Below are 13,086 nucleotides of genomic sequence, written 5' to 3' on the forward strand. Positions count from 1 at the left end.
CAGCAGAGCATACTGTAAATTAAAAACATCGGTCGCAGCGTCACGCAACATTGCGTGATTTTCCAAACGTGACATGCAGTTGCTGCGTTATTTAAAACTTAGAAACTACATAACCCTGTAGAAATAAAAGAGGGCTTCATTTGCAAGCACTGTAGACTTCAACATAAGAAAAACCTAATAAATCGCTCTTTCATTTGTAATCTCAGTTTATAAATTATTTAGCCAGAACGAAAAAAATTAATGTACGCATAGGTTGGAGCCATTCCCATCAGCGGTGGAATACAGGAATGGCTCCAGTCTCTAGTCGTCCGCCTGAACTTTTGTCTTTTGTCAGCGGAGCTTGACAGCGGATGACTTTTTCATCGCCGGAATATCGCTGAACGACCTCGCTGAACAAGATAGACTCTGCCTTCTCCTCGTTATGTAAGTAGCAATTCCTTGTTTGACACATCGGTGTTTTCACATTGATTTTCGCTGTTCCGCTTCGAGACACAATACTCACGAGCAAGGAGTTAAGATATCACTTATTAACTTTTACTATTTTTATCATCCAGTCACAGATCGGAGCCATTCCTGTATTTAGTCGCTAGTGTTACAGTCCCGACTAGTCATGTTTGATTTAAAGCGAGATTTAATGTTGGGGAAGGGGTGGGCGAAAAAAATCTTCACACCCCTCTCCTTATTTTTGACCCTCGGCCGCCCCCTTGGTTCAAATTCCTCTCTCTCCCAAGCCTTCCGCTGCCATTTTAATCAAAGATGGCGGTCATAATTCTCGTTAAGAAAATATTGAGCACTTGCTTGCCAAAATTACGCCTGCTCTGCAGGCTAATCAGTGCCAAACACCAATTGTGATCATAATTAAGGCGCTGGGTTCCGGGTAAAGTCCTCTAACCGTCAGCTTGCTGGATTTGTTCTCGATTGCTTGAGTTCGGCGTCGGTAAAATCTGGACCGGACCGGATCACCAACTAGATCACGGATCGGATCACGGATCGGATCACGGATCGGATCACGGATCGGATCACGGATCGGATCACGGATCGGATCACGGATCGGATCACGGATCGGATCACGGATCGGATCACGGATCGATAAAAAAGCTTTGAAAATAAAAAAAAAAAATGAAATCATTAATAAAATGATACTACTTAAAAAAATAAGAGTAAAAAGACGAGAATATGTTGACTGAAATTGGAAATCTTAAGTGACAGGCCAAAATAAAGGGTTGTGTTCTCGTGTACCGGAACACAAAGGAACGAAACATTAACGAATGCGTCACAACTTCATGTATGGATATGAAAACAATAGGAATTCCCCCGTGTACCGGTACACCAGGACAGCCCCAAATAACGTCTGCGTGACATAATGAAATGCAGGCCTCGCTGGAAGATTTTTTTGCCCCAAAACCCCTTGTAGTCACTTTAATGGCTCTGTCGAGGAGTGTTGTGGCAAGCGAGAAATACCTATCATTTCGTCAGTCAGTTATTATTATTATTCTTTTAATATCATGACACGTACTACTTTTCCTTTATTCAAAGTTATTTAGCACACGTAAGACAAGAGGCGGGGTGAGGAGTATGGTTGTTTTAGAAATGAGTACAAAAGTGCACATAAGCGATTTATATAGTCCATGAAAGTGACCACATGGGGTTTGGGGGCAAGAAAACTTCCAGTGGGGCCTACGCTCCATTATGTCGCCCCGTCTTTTTTTCACTCTTATTTTTTAAGTATTATTGTTTTGCAAACGATTTGATTTTTTCTATTTTTCGAAAATTTTTCATTCGATCCGTGATTCGATCCGTTGGATCGAGTTAATCTATGACAGAGAGGCTCAAAATAAAGGCATTTGCCTGATGTATAAAGATCCTACACAACCTGGTGAGATCTTTCCCTGTCGAGTAAACGGAAGCGACGTTTGGCAGTTCTAGAAGCTTTCTTTACAACCTTGCGACCTCAATCCGCCATGGGAATGTTTCAAAGGAACTCAGTAAGATTAATAAGGTCCAAATGAAATTAAACTGAAACAATCTCGAGAAAACGATCTGAACTGTAAACTTGCCGACAGCATTGTTGCCAAATATTGGAAGTTTGTTTTGTCAGGGAAAAACCCCAGGCCCAAGATTCCGTGCAAGCATGAAGTACATGAAACGGAAAACCGGAAGAGGAGAGCTTCTGCTGTAAAGTTTAGCGAAATTATGGCTGTGTGATTTAAATACAGACTGCTTCTTTCATATGTCGCACTGTTCCAACATTGACAGTTAAAACAAGGTAATAAATTCTACAAATTTAGTACATTTAAGCAAAAGAAAAAAAAAGGTAAAAATATTTAGTTCAAACGATATCGAATCGTCAACACTACATAAGAGGTAAGGCGGTAGCAACAAGAAGCAGAAATTGTAAAATAAATAAATAAAATAAATAAATTTAAAAAATAAAGGAAAAAACTTTTTTCGCTCTGTGCGAGCGCAATCATTTTAATGAGCTGGTCATATGATCAGAGTAAGTGAAAATGAGTGGCTCTGAGGACGAGAATGAGCCCCTTTACGATTTTTGCTCTCTTTCTCACTCCAAAGGCATATAGAAGCAAAGAATGTTTTTTTTGTCAATGAAAAACTTTTCCCAAAAGAATTTCATTAACTTAATTCTAAAAGCGGTTGTACCAAAGTACATGTTGTTGTACTAAAGTCTCGCAGAAGATCATTTATCATTTCAAAATATTCCGAGTGTTGTACTCCTACAAACCGATGCACCTTATGAACTTGAATAGTAAGTTCTAAAATGGTGGCGAGCAAGTTCGTTAGAGAGATGGCAAATAACATCATATATCCTAAGGGATAAAAAAGAATCAACGCAGAACTTTTTAGATGTACGTCGCAAGTTTGACTTCACAGTATACGGAGATACTGTTTTGATAGGCGCGTATTAATTTTCAGCACACGATTTTTAAGAAGCACTAAACAACAACGATTCAATAATTTGTTTAACGATTCAATACTGTGTAGGATAGGAGTTTTTAGAGCAGTTAGCCCTGAAGACTACAGCACCATCGTGCTAAAATTAAAAGGTATGAACTAAGAGGACTCTGAACTTCGAGAAAGCAAAGGTGCTGAAAGTTTAATTTATCGTGTAAGAGTTACGATTCTCTGTGTTGAATAAAAAAAAATAAAATAAAAAGATCAGCTGATGCGAATTCCCTCCTGGTCCAGTAAATAGGGAAGTTATGACTGGGCCAGTTATTTTGGTAAAAAGGAAAACAACTCTTAATGTCCCAAACAAACTGATAATTCTAAAGGATGAAGACAGACGAGTAGCGAAACAACACAAGAAGCACAACATGAGTTCTGTGTGGAAGCTAGAAATGGTTTTCAATTTTTGAAATACCTTTTCAGGGTAAACATTACAGAACTGATCACTCAAATCATGTAATTTCTTTCTAAATATTTAGTCATTATGTTAGAAATTCTATGTCTTAGAGAGCAAAGCCAAGGTTGTGTGTTGATGTGAAAATCTTCAGCAGCGAGAAATATGATGCTATCGAGGGGTACATACTGTTCTTCATACATCGAATACTTTCGATCGCGCGCGATTGGTTTACACGCAGCAAGTGACTGATTATTCCCCAGCTAAAACTAGGTGATATCCGTTATATCACCTAAGCGATATTCCCCAATTTGCAAACCTTACGTCCACCGCGATAAGTCTTCGTTTCAAACTTTATTCAATTCAGGTTAATTTAGTATTATCAACTGACGTTTCAAGCGTTAGCACTTTGTAATTGCTCTGACGAAGGGCTATTGCTTGAAACGTCCGCTTTTAAACTCCTTACGGTGGCCAATTTACGTTATTAATTCAATTCAGTAAGCTGTTCGTGAACATTTTTTCACATGCGTTGCAAAATATTTGAAGGATAAAAAACACAAGCATCTATTTTGCGCGAACGTTTATACGGATACTGGTCCTTGGACATTATCTGTTCCTCGAAGCTCACAGTTTTCGCATCCTGGAACAGATAAGGTCCGCGGACACATATCCGTACATATTTTCGCGCCAAATTGGGGCAATTGTTTATATAGCGCTGTATGGTGATGTAAAATTCAGTAGAGGAAAGCATAGAGCCATCTAGGGGTTCATATTGTCGTCAAGTGCTGTATAGTTAGATAAACTAGAACAGATAACAGTTAGATATACGGATGTACAATGTATTGAGGAATGTTAAGTGTTGTATGGTGCTGTATATAGATTTAAATTGCATTTTACGGATTTACGGTGCTACTCAGGGGTATAATGTTGTATTGTGCTGTATAATGATGAAAATTGTAGTAGGGGGATGTCTAGTTCTATTGAAGGAGGGGGGAGAGGGGCATAGGCGTGCGTATTCGAGGAGTTTACTCTTCGATGTACGGAGACATGGAGTTCAAAAATTGACAGGACGTATTTGCCACTAGTAAATCTCTCAACGCGTTAACGACTACCTCTTAAGAAGTATTATAGTAACTTATCCTTTCTTAATTATTGTTTTGTTAAAACTCTTTTCCAGGTTCTTCTCTGCGTCTACATCCGAGATGGCTGCTACCGACTCTGTGGAGTCTGTGGATTGGCCTGCCGCCCTCTTGAATTCGCAATGTAGGGGGACCCTGGGCGAGAGTTTGACCCATTCCCAATCAGATGATAGAAGAAGGCTTAATTTGGACATTGAAGGACTCGTCTCCAAAAAATGCACCGATTATGTCGCCAAGACTTGGAGGAAGCTCTTTCGCTTTATAACTGCAAATGTGACGAGAGGACTGAGGAGAGCAAACACTGGTAGGTGAGACTTACAAAGTGAGGGACCCTGTAGACTGGGAATCAGTCGAAAGGAAAGCTGAGATTTTATTAGAGATGACGTTACGCGGACACCATCCTAAAGGGGACAAAATAAGCATGATAGCAACTACTCTGGGGGAGTAAGGCATATAAGAAGTAGGAAGCCTGACGTTGCGCGAGGATTAAGACGAATGAAAACTGATACAGACAAGGAGATGGTCGCGTCTAATGAAGCGCGCAAAGTAATTAAGTTGAGGGCGATGAAAGAAGTGCACGTAAAGATGGGATAAAGGAAAAGTACGATAAAAAAAGGGAAGGAAGCAGAAAAAAGTGATGCGCATATGTGAAAGAGTGTAAAATCTTGTGTGAGGAAAAAATGTAAAAAAAGGCGCACACATGTAACACTATGAACACGTTCGTCGGCGTTCAAAACCATGTGACAATATGGAGAACAGATAAAGGAAGAGATACAATCGAAGAGACGACACGCGTTTGTTAAGTGTGTGGGGGTTAAAATATAGAACGTACACTGTCAGCAGCACAGATTATCTACTCGGCACGCGCGGCTCAAATCAAGCATCGAAGTCTCCATAATTATAAGATCTGTTCTCTCTGCATCTCACTTGAATCCTTAGAATATTGAGACACAATGAAAATCAATGAAGTTTTTGTATTTAATACACTATATATTTCTCTTATACAAAGAAGTAAAAAAATAAGTACAATAGAAAATGCATTAAATTGTCCAAGCCTTTACGTAAAATACGCGCTAAACGAAGACACTGAACCCATTTACTCACAAGACTGATCATTATTTAAATTGTCTTCACAAAATTAATACACCGACAAAAATGGTGTCAATAAGAATTAGAGAAAATCTAAACTGAAGGATAATTTTATGCTAGAAACGTAATGTTACATCGCATTCTCGGAGTGAAGTAACAAATGAATAAAGGGGTAAGTTTCTAAAGAAACTGTGGTGCTGCGTCGGTGGGAGAGTATAGCAGGTAATTTAGTGTTAACAACTGGGTGGAAAACGTAAATTAGCCACCGTAAAGGGTAAGGGTTTTTTACCCTTTACGGTGGCTAATTTACGTTTTCCACCCAGTTGTTAACACTACATTACCAGTGAAGTAACAAAGAAACACATTCTTGTCAGTTGGGAGAATTTGTCCTCAGAACTTGGGACTTCATGAGTTGATTAAACTAAGGTAAATGAACAATTATCTTCAAATGTAAATAAAAATAGCATCAAAACACTTCACACGAAATACACTGTCATTATACAATGCATATTTAGTTAAAACTGTCCCAGCTTGTCTCTAAAATCCTACGTTACATCATGTTCAACTATGTCCGAGGTTAACTATTACATTTTATACCAGCATATACCAATGGTAGTTACAAAATCTGCAAAAGTAAGATTGGTTTTACAAAAATTTCTTGTAACATAGCTGTGATACAGTATATCGTATATCTGAATACCTAAGTATAAATTTTTAAACCTAAAAAATGTATTATCAGACATCTTCATATTTTACTAGGGTAAATTCAAAGCAAAACGAAGTAATAAGTTTTTGATAAAACGGACTAAAATTGACCAAACTCATTTGATTAAAAAAGGGTTGTAGCCAGTTTTTTAATTGTTGTAGGCTTGATTTCTTAGAAAGTTCAATTTTTGTTTCAACATTTGCAAGAGTCGTATTAAAAAAAGTCAAGCGGGCGAAAAATAATTGTAGGTCGGGCCTACGGGACAAGAGACTGGCTACACCCTTCAAAGTAGGTCTAATGTCTTTAACATATGGTCATTAAATTAAATAAGATCATCTCTGATGTTTATTTCTTCAAATTAAGTTTAGAATGGCAATCTTGGCACTGATAGAATTAGATTGCATTAAAATGGATTGGGAAAAATAATCAATTTTTCTTGTAAGGATAATCTCAATCTGTAACAAAGTAATTTTTCATGTAGGAAAACCATACAGGCTTAATTAATAAATGCCTGCAAACTTTGCAAATCAAATTCTCAAAATAAAAAAATTCGCCAACTTTTTCAAATAACGAATTGTTTCTTTGTTTATCAAAAGCTATGAAAAACGTAATTAAAACCCAGAGGACAAGCTCCTGGTTATGTAAAAGGAAAAACTTTTAAATTGTTTTCCATAAAACTGATTGTAATACAGGAACACAGCTGAAATTCATTTTGGCGAAAACGAAAACTTCCTAATCACCCTTAACTACTGCAGGCATTCATGACAGAAGCCTTGTTACATTTCGTTCTCTTCGCAAGCATATACATTTGTAGAGGTAAGAAAAAAAAAACAATTCCACCGATCAAAATATAATGAAATAGTCTGATTTATTTTTTTACCATAGTTACACATCTCAAGTTCCATTTACCAAAAATAGCCAAAAATTCTCAAAAAAGCGAAAGATTTAAACCTTCCAAGTTCCTGCGCCATTGCTGTCCTTCTTTTTGAGATGCAAAAAAATTCATTTATGAGATTTTATATTCACATTTTCTCCTTCCTATGCCATGAAGTCAAGAGTGATGTCATCTCCAATCAGTAAAAAGGGCGCCCAGTATTTGATGTCACGGAACTCGTCTGATTCTCTGAGGCTTTTCATGGCCAGGTTCAGTGACTTGCTTGCAGGTTTACCTTCTGCAAGGTGTTGATAAAAGCATTTCATAAACTCGAGAGTAGCCTCGTCATCAATCGCCCACAGGGACACCACAACAGACCGAGCACCAGCCCCCATAAAAGCGCGCGCAATGCCAACAACACCTTCAGCCTTGACCTCGCCCTGACCACTGTGGCAGCAACTAAGCACAACAAGCTTGGCGCGAAGTTGAACATTTAACACATCTCCAATTGTTAAAATATAATCCTCCTCCGTTGGCACAGTAGATCTTCGGTCTGGGTCAGGTGTAAGAGCAATTTGGCCAGTTTCCATACATCCGTGTGCCGCAAAGTGAACTAAGGAAACGGAACTGATTCTTTTCAACACCTCACCTTTCGTGGCCTGTCTGCCAGTGATTGGCGTGATATTCAGAATTTTTCCGATCATTTCTACTTCTTCTTTAGCACACGGAAGCTGCTCGAGGATTATCTCTCCCTTGCTGTTAGTAACCTCGGCTACCCACGGATCTCCTACAAGTAACGCACCACTGCTTTTGTGATACCCATCTGGGCAATCAGCGATGAGTCTAAGACTGGTTAACGATGGAGCGAGTCGGATTCTGAACGATTCACACAGGTATTTAGAATTTCTATCCTTGAGTGCGGCGTACGGAGCGAGCCACAGGGGTCCATCGGGAATAATGAGTAGCTCATGCCCTTCAACCAGGTCAGCCACCGGCCTCATAACGGTATCATACAAAGCGCTCAAGCATTCGTTTTGTTGAATCGGAGGTTGAGGGTTGTCTTCTTCCGTTTTCTCATCCACTTTTGAACGGCTCTCCCTCAAAGCATCCAAAGATCGATTCTCGCATCTCACATTAGAACGAACACCAAGTTGTTTATAGACACCGAGCATGAACGACTCAAAGGGCTGGCTGGCTCCACTATTCTCTGAAACAGAACCATTCAGTTTACTTTGTCTTAACTGAACTTCTTTTCCTACGGACACAACCCAAAGATTGATGTCGGCTACGTCCACTGCCTGAAAGACAGTGGTTGATGGAACGTTTTTTAAACTCGCTAAATCTTCATCGCCTCCCTTGTGCTGACTTATTCTACCACAAAAACTGGATTCCATGAGGTCGATCAAAGCTTGAGCTCGTCCTTTCTCAGCAGCAAGTAAGGCTTCATCAATATTACCTTGTTTTACGAGAACTCTCCACAAACCCGTGTACGCCGTTTGATACTGATTTCGAAAATTGACTTTCCATTCATCTTCAGATTTTAGAAGTACTCTCAAGGAATTGTATAAGGTTATGGCAGCTTGGTAATGTTCAACGGCTTTTGGCAGTCCACCCAGCAACTCAAAAACGCACCCTGATGAATAGTTAACCGATGCCTCCATGGATTTGTCTTTGACTTCTTTGGCAATTTTAAGCGCTAGCTTGTATAATTTGTTGGCCTTGATCAAATCTCCCTGAGTTCGATACACATTGCCGAGATTACCATAAGCACTACCCTCCCCTTGCTTGTCTCCTACTTCTTTAGCTATTTTAAGAAGTAGAGTGTTGTACTCTATGGCTTTTTCAAAATCCCTCAGACTGTAATAATCATTGCCAAGATTGCCATAAGCGCCACCCTCCCCTTGCTTGTCTCCTACTTGTTTGGCTATTTTAAGAGCTAGGTTGTGGTACTCTATGGCTTTTTTGAAATCACCCAATCTGTAATAAGCATTGCCAAGATTGCCATAAGCGTTACCCTCCCCATACTTGTCTCCTACTTCTTTAACTATTTCAAGATGTAGGTTGTGGTACTCTATAGCTTTTTTGAAATCCCCCAGACTGTAATAATCATTGCCAAGACAGCAATAGGCACCACCCTCCCCATGCTTATCTCCTACTTCTTTAACTATTTTAAGATTTAGGTTGTGGTACTCTATGGCTTTTTTGAAATCACCCAGACGGTCATAAGCATTACCAAGATTGCCATAGGCGTTACCCTCCCCAGGCTTCTCTCCTACTTCTTTAGCTATTTTAAGATTTTGGTTGTGGTACTCTATGGCTTTTTTTAAATCACCCAGACTATAATAGGCATTGCCAAGATTGCCATAAGCACCACCCTCCATATGCTGGTCTCCTACTTCTTTAGCTATTTTAAGATCTAGGTTGTGGTACTCTATGGCCTTTTTGAAATCACCCAGATGGTCATAAGCATTGTCAAGATTGCCATAAGCACGACCCTCCCCATGCTTGTCTCCTACTTCTTTAGCTATTTCAAGATGTAGGTTGTGGTACTCGATGGCTTTTTTGAAATCACCCAGACGGTCATAAGCATTACCAAGATTGCCATAAGCGTTACCCTTCCCATGCTTGTCTCCTACATCTTTAGCTATTTTAAGATGTAGGTTGTGGTACTCTATGGCTTTTTTTAAATCACCTAGACAACGATACCCATTGCCAAGATTACTATAAGCGTGACCCTCCCCATGCTTGTCTCCTACATCTTTAGCAATTTTAAGATCTAACTTGTGGTACTCTATGGCTTTTACAAAATCACCAAGACTCAGATGAGCATTGCCAAGGCTACCATAAGCGTAACCCTCCCCATACTTGTCTCCTACTTCTTTAGCTATTTTAAGATGTAGGTTGTGGTACTCTAGTGCTTTTTTGAAATCACCCAGACTGTAATAATCATTGCCAAGATTGCCATACGAACCACCCTCCCCGTGCTTGTCTCCTACTACTTTAGCTATTTTAAGATCTAGGCTGTGATACTCTATGGCTTTTTTGAAATCACCCAGACTCCGATGCGCATTGCCAAGATTGCCATAAGCAGCACCCTCCCCTCTCTTGTCGCCTACTTCTTTAGCTATTTTAAGATGTACGTTGTGGTACTCTATGGCTTTTTTGAAATCACCCAGTTTGAAATAAGCACTGCCAAGATTGCCAAAAGCACCACCCTCCCCACGCTTATCTCCTACTTCTTTAGCTATTTTAAAATTTAGGTTGTGGTACTCTATGGCTTTTTTGAAATCACCCAGACGGTCATAAGCATTACCAAGATTACCATAAGCGTTACCCTCACCATGCTTGTCTCCTACTTCTTTAGCTATTTTAAGATGTACGTTGTGGTACTCTATGGCTTTTTTGAAATCAGCTAGAATGTAATAAGCATTGCCTAGATTGCCATAAGTGTAACCCTCCCAATGCTTGTCTCCTACTTCCTTAGCTATTTTTAGATGTAGGTTGTAGTAGTCTATGGGTTTTTTTAAATCACCCAGACTGTCATAAGCATTGCCAAGATTGCCATAACTGTTACCCTCCCCATGCTTGCCTCCCCAATTATCGAAGTCCATGACTTTCTTGACATCACCTGAACTTGCACCACCATGGTCATAGCTAATATGATCTTTTTCCCCCACGGACTCATCTCCCACTTCTCTGACAGACTGAAGTCTTAATGACATCAAAATCCTGTTATTTTTGCCAATCTTCTTTTTTATGTTAAGGTTAAAAAAAAAACAAAATAAAAAGTTAATTTTTCTGATCACGTTGGTATATAATAGTCCAATTTTTACGGTTGCGTGCTTGGTTCCCACGCCTTTGAACAGGAGTGTGGCTGTGGGTGACTTTGTTACGATAAAACATAGCTGCTTATCAAATGCAAATTACTTTGTTATTAAGCTCACTAGAAACTGGTCTCTAACACTACAAGGTCACCTTGAGCCTCACTCCAAATCAAAGGCTCAGAAACTAAGTACACAACTGTAAAATGGCCTATTAGGAGGACTTGCGTGAAAGGTAGATGTAACCAACATTCAGTCTTAAAGGCAGTTATGAAGTAAATCTAAACATCACAAAAAGTTTCCTTCTGTGTGCAACCTCAAATTTTGACGCGAAATATCTAAATATATCCCTTGTTTCCCGGCAAAAACTGGGAAACACTTGCTTGATTTTTACATAAAAATAGTTTTAAAATCGGACTTATATTTTACAGCAGTGGGAGAAATGAGTCTACATGACAAATGTGCCTTTAAAAGTTGTACTTGTCCATAGAAAAATGCGACGAAAATTTCCGGGTCTCTGAGTAGTGGAAAACATTTAAAGGGAGGAAAATCAACATAATATGTATAAATATTGCCAAGCTTCTTTTTCTGACTTGTTTCAGAGAGATCGTCTACCCACGTACCATGTATAAACTGGGTGAATATTAGTCTTTTAACTAAACTAATGTACCAGTTGTGGCATGGATAGTATGATTAAGTCATGGCTAAAAGGAGTATATAGTCATGAGGTATCAACTTTTCCCACAGTTTTTGATCACACACACTCAAAGTATGAGATGACAAGTTCCCATCATAATTATATAATGAAATAATTCTCTGCATTTCCTCCCTTAAAACGTCAAATTATGGAATATTTCCATTATACCCACGATTAAAAAATTAAAGATTCCTTCAAAGGATACAGCTAATCCCTTATCACACCAAGTGATTGCTTCTTCAAATCTCTTCAGTTTAACACAGGCAGTGGCTCCTATAGGCAACGACACAAAGAAGCAAATAAGTACTATAGCTCAACTACAAGAAAAGAACAATAAACCACTGAAAGCTGTATCATTAGACCAGAAAAATGAAAACAAAACAAAAAAAACTAAAAGGAAAAGAATTAACAGGCCCTCTTAGGGTTCAGTTATATTAGGTTTTGATAATTGAAACTTCTAAGAACATTTTAATTGGGATGGACAATTCCCACAAAATCACTAAGAGATATGGATAGTATATAAGATATGCAATGCGAAAACCAAAAAATGAAACTTATTTCTTAAAATTTTTTATTAAGGTACATTTTTAAGATAATCTTTTAGAACTAAGTTAAATTTGACTTCAATCAAAATCCAAAAAAATATATTTGATTAGTATTAATGTTTGCATGTTTCCCTTTAGTTTGAGTTAACATATTTGATTTACTTAATCAGTCTATAATTGATTCCTAGGAAGTGACTCAAACTAAGGTTTGAAGTTCACCAAGAATAAGATTTACTCATGCCATCTCTATAGTTACATTATTATTACATCTATTATAGCACTTGAAGTTGAGTTATGCTTGATGAATGAGGAAAGATTGCTTATAATTTTGAGTTGAGTTAGGTCCTTACTTCTTTTTGAAATAGCCAGATGGTGACTCAACATTAATCTGACACCACTACCTCACTCAGTGAGCAAAGGAAACTAAAATACTCATTCTGAAATTTTGCTTTGCATTCGGCATTGAGTTTTTCATCCAACTCAAAAGAATAATCTCATCATAATGGAGTCACAGCACAGCAGTCATGAGCTAGATTCAAATGTATATCAGCGTGGTCTCAACCTCGTAATGAAAGTCAATTGAGACGAGATTTAACTTCATTTAAACTTAGAGTGTTGAATTCTTTTTTTAATTACTATTACAGCACAGCTACCATATCTAACCTCTCACAATTGCCTTGAGAAAAGTTGGATGTAACTCAATGACTGCTTCAGCATCCCTCAGTGAATCCTGGTGATTTCCTGTTTTTAAATAAATATCACTGGTTAGCTGTACTTACAGCAAACCCACATTTTACATTAATTTTGGAACAGCTTGTTATGCTCATTGATATCTGGGGTAAGAGGCTACTTCTTTT

The 13,086-nt window shown here is 38.5% G+C and overlaps 1 protein-coding gene across 2 annotated transcripts in view; it reads right to left on the bottom strand.

Annotated features, from left to right (window-relative positions):
* Positions 1-5,933: 5,933 nt before the first annotated feature.
* The window catches only part of LOC136277703 (tetratricopeptide repeat protein 28-like), a 13,859-nt gene continuing 6,706 nt past the window's right edge, over positions 5,934-13,086 (bottom strand). Inside the window, exons 4-6 of one of the 2 annotated variants that reach the window (XM_066160235.1) lie at positions 12,893-12,970; positions 11,890-11,957; positions 5,934-10,912 (exon numbers count right to left, since the gene is read on the bottom strand). In XM_066160235.1, coding sequence (XP_066016332.1) covers positions 7,331-10,912; positions 11,890-11,957; positions 12,893-12,970 — 3,728 coding nt within the window. In that variant the 3' untranslated portion in view covers positions 5,934-7,330. Of the gene's footprint in view, positions 10,916-11,889; positions 11,958-12,892; positions 12,971-13,086 lie in introns of both variants that reach the window. The other variant, XM_066160234.1, reaches the window with a different exon arrangement.

Source organism: Pocillopora verrucosa, chromosome 13 (assembly GCF_036669915.1).
Source record: "Pocillopora verrucosa isolate sample1 chromosome 13, ASM3666991v2, whole genome shotgun sequence".
NCBI lineage: Eukaryota > Metazoa > Cnidaria > Anthozoa > Scleractinia > Pocilloporidae > Pocillopora > Pocillopora verrucosa.